The sequence below is a fragment of the Halyomorpha halys genome, unplaced genomic scaffold, assembly GCF_000696795.3.
Source record: "Halyomorpha halys isolate HHAL.00 unplaced genomic scaffold, Hhal_1.1 Scaffold294.1, whole genome shotgun sequence".
NCBI classification, from domain to species: domain Eukaryota; kingdom Metazoa; phylum Arthropoda; class Insecta; order Hemiptera; family Pentatomidae; genus Halyomorpha; species Halyomorpha halys.
The window spans coordinates 112,365-114,112 of NW_027113117.1; the positions used below are offsets into that span (position 1 = coordinate 112,365).

A 1,748-nucleotide genomic window follows, 5' to 3' on the forward strand; every position below is an offset into this window, starting at 1 on the left:
CCAAACTGGTGATCTGGGATTATGTGGTTGGAATCAAGGATAGGGTACAGGCGTCTTAAGAAACTGGATTTATTTTATAGTATAAAACTGGATATTAAATGTTTTATACTATATCATAGATCTAGTAATTAATTAATGATGTTCATAATATACAAATCAGGTTTACATTTGAGTAAATAATTTGTAATCTTTAATGAACTCAATGGTCTAGTTATTCGTAATCTATGATCTAGTAATATTTTCCTTATTATCGTTCAAGGCCCTGGAGAGTTAGTTGTCCAGGAACACTACAATTTTCATGATCCCTCTTTATCCAGCGAACAAAATCACGTATTTTTCACAAATAGATTTTCCTAGACTTTTATTCTGTTAAAAATACCAAAACAAAAATTTGATTTATTTTTAGAGTCTATTTTTGTTGTTTGACTGTTGGAAAAGACTAATGTTTTTATATTATACAATAAATTTGAGAATTAATTAACGATGTTCATAATATACAAATCATATTCACATTTTAGTAAATGATTTGTTAGCTTTAATGAAAGTGATAGTTAATATTCTCCTCATTGCCAAAGAAGGCCCAGGAGACTTGTCGAGGATCAGTACAATTTTCACACGTGGGAATCGCTGGAATTGAACTGACGGACGTTGCAGCCAAACAAGCACTTGCTCTTCCAGGTCAGGGTGCGGCCATTCTGAAACCCCAAGAAACAAGTCTTCCGATGAAAAATGAAATATCAGCTAGTTGCCAAGCCATGTGGAATGAAAGCCCTCCAAGCAAACTAAAAACGATTAAACCATGGACCACATCAAACAGTTCCAATCGCAGGGAGGAGGTAGCTATAGCCAGATTGAGAATAGGTCATACGAATTTAACTCATGCATACCTGATCAATAAGCAACCACCGCCAAAATGTCAATACTGCAACAGTGTACTTACAGTCAGTCACATATTTGAAGAATGTCATTTCTATTCCATGAGCTTACGTAGATTGGGAATGGGACCGAGTGTATCGAATGACTAAAAAAACCATAGAATTATCTTAAAAAGGAATAACCTTTTGAATGAGATTTAAACCCAAAAATTTGTTATATGCATTAAATAATTCTAAAATAAGTCATTATTTAAATTTATTTAGCAATTATCCAAAAAAATTCAAATCTTGTAATAGAATTGCGAAACATGGGCGTTGATGACCTCAGGGTTTTACGCCCTACAACAACAACAACTGCAATTTTCATGATCCCTCTGCATCGAGGACACTCCTCAAAGATGCGGAATCTATTTTATTTATCATTATTTTTACTTATATAATTACGATTCACTTTTTTTATAAAAATGCAGAGAAAATATTTCTTTCTGTCTAGGTCAATTTTAAATTTCAACTTTGGGGTATAAAGGATTACACATTTTATAATGCTATTCTTATATTTCCTTGGAATTATTTACATAAATGACAAACGCAGAGAATATTTCCACTAATAGAAAGCAGGAGCATATCTCAATATCCTGGTTAGTGGCTGAGGCTTGTAGGAGTATACAGGTCCAGTGATTGGTTCCACAGGCGAGAACTGCACCTTGGCCAAGTAGTCCTGGGGTTCGGTGTAACGGCTGCTGCTGGGCTGGGGATCTGGAAACTGGAAGTTAGTCTGGGCGTTCTGCTGGCTGAACTGGAAGTTATTGAACCCCTGGAAAGAGTACGTATAATTATGAACAGTTCAACCCCAATCGGTAAAACATTGACCAA

The 1,748-nt window shown here is 35.0% G+C and overlaps 2 protein-coding genes across 2 annotated transcripts in view; both read right to left on the reverse strand.

Annotated features, from left to right (window-relative positions):
• LOC106680850 (vacuolar protein-sorting-associated protein 36) overlaps window positions 1-1,748 on the reverse strand; it is a 133,144-nt gene that overhangs the window by 107,745 nt on the left and 23,651 nt on the right. The gene's annotated exons all lie outside the window — the stretch shown is intronic.
• Window positions 1,411-1,748, reverse strand: part of LOC106680852 (uncharacterized) — a gene marked incomplete in the record, with an annotated part of 13,013 nt that continues 12,675 nt past the window's right edge. The window contains 1 exon segment of the mRNA XM_067050724.1: window positions 1,411-1,689. Coding sequence (XP_066906825.1) covers window positions 1,480-1,689 — 210 coding nt within the window.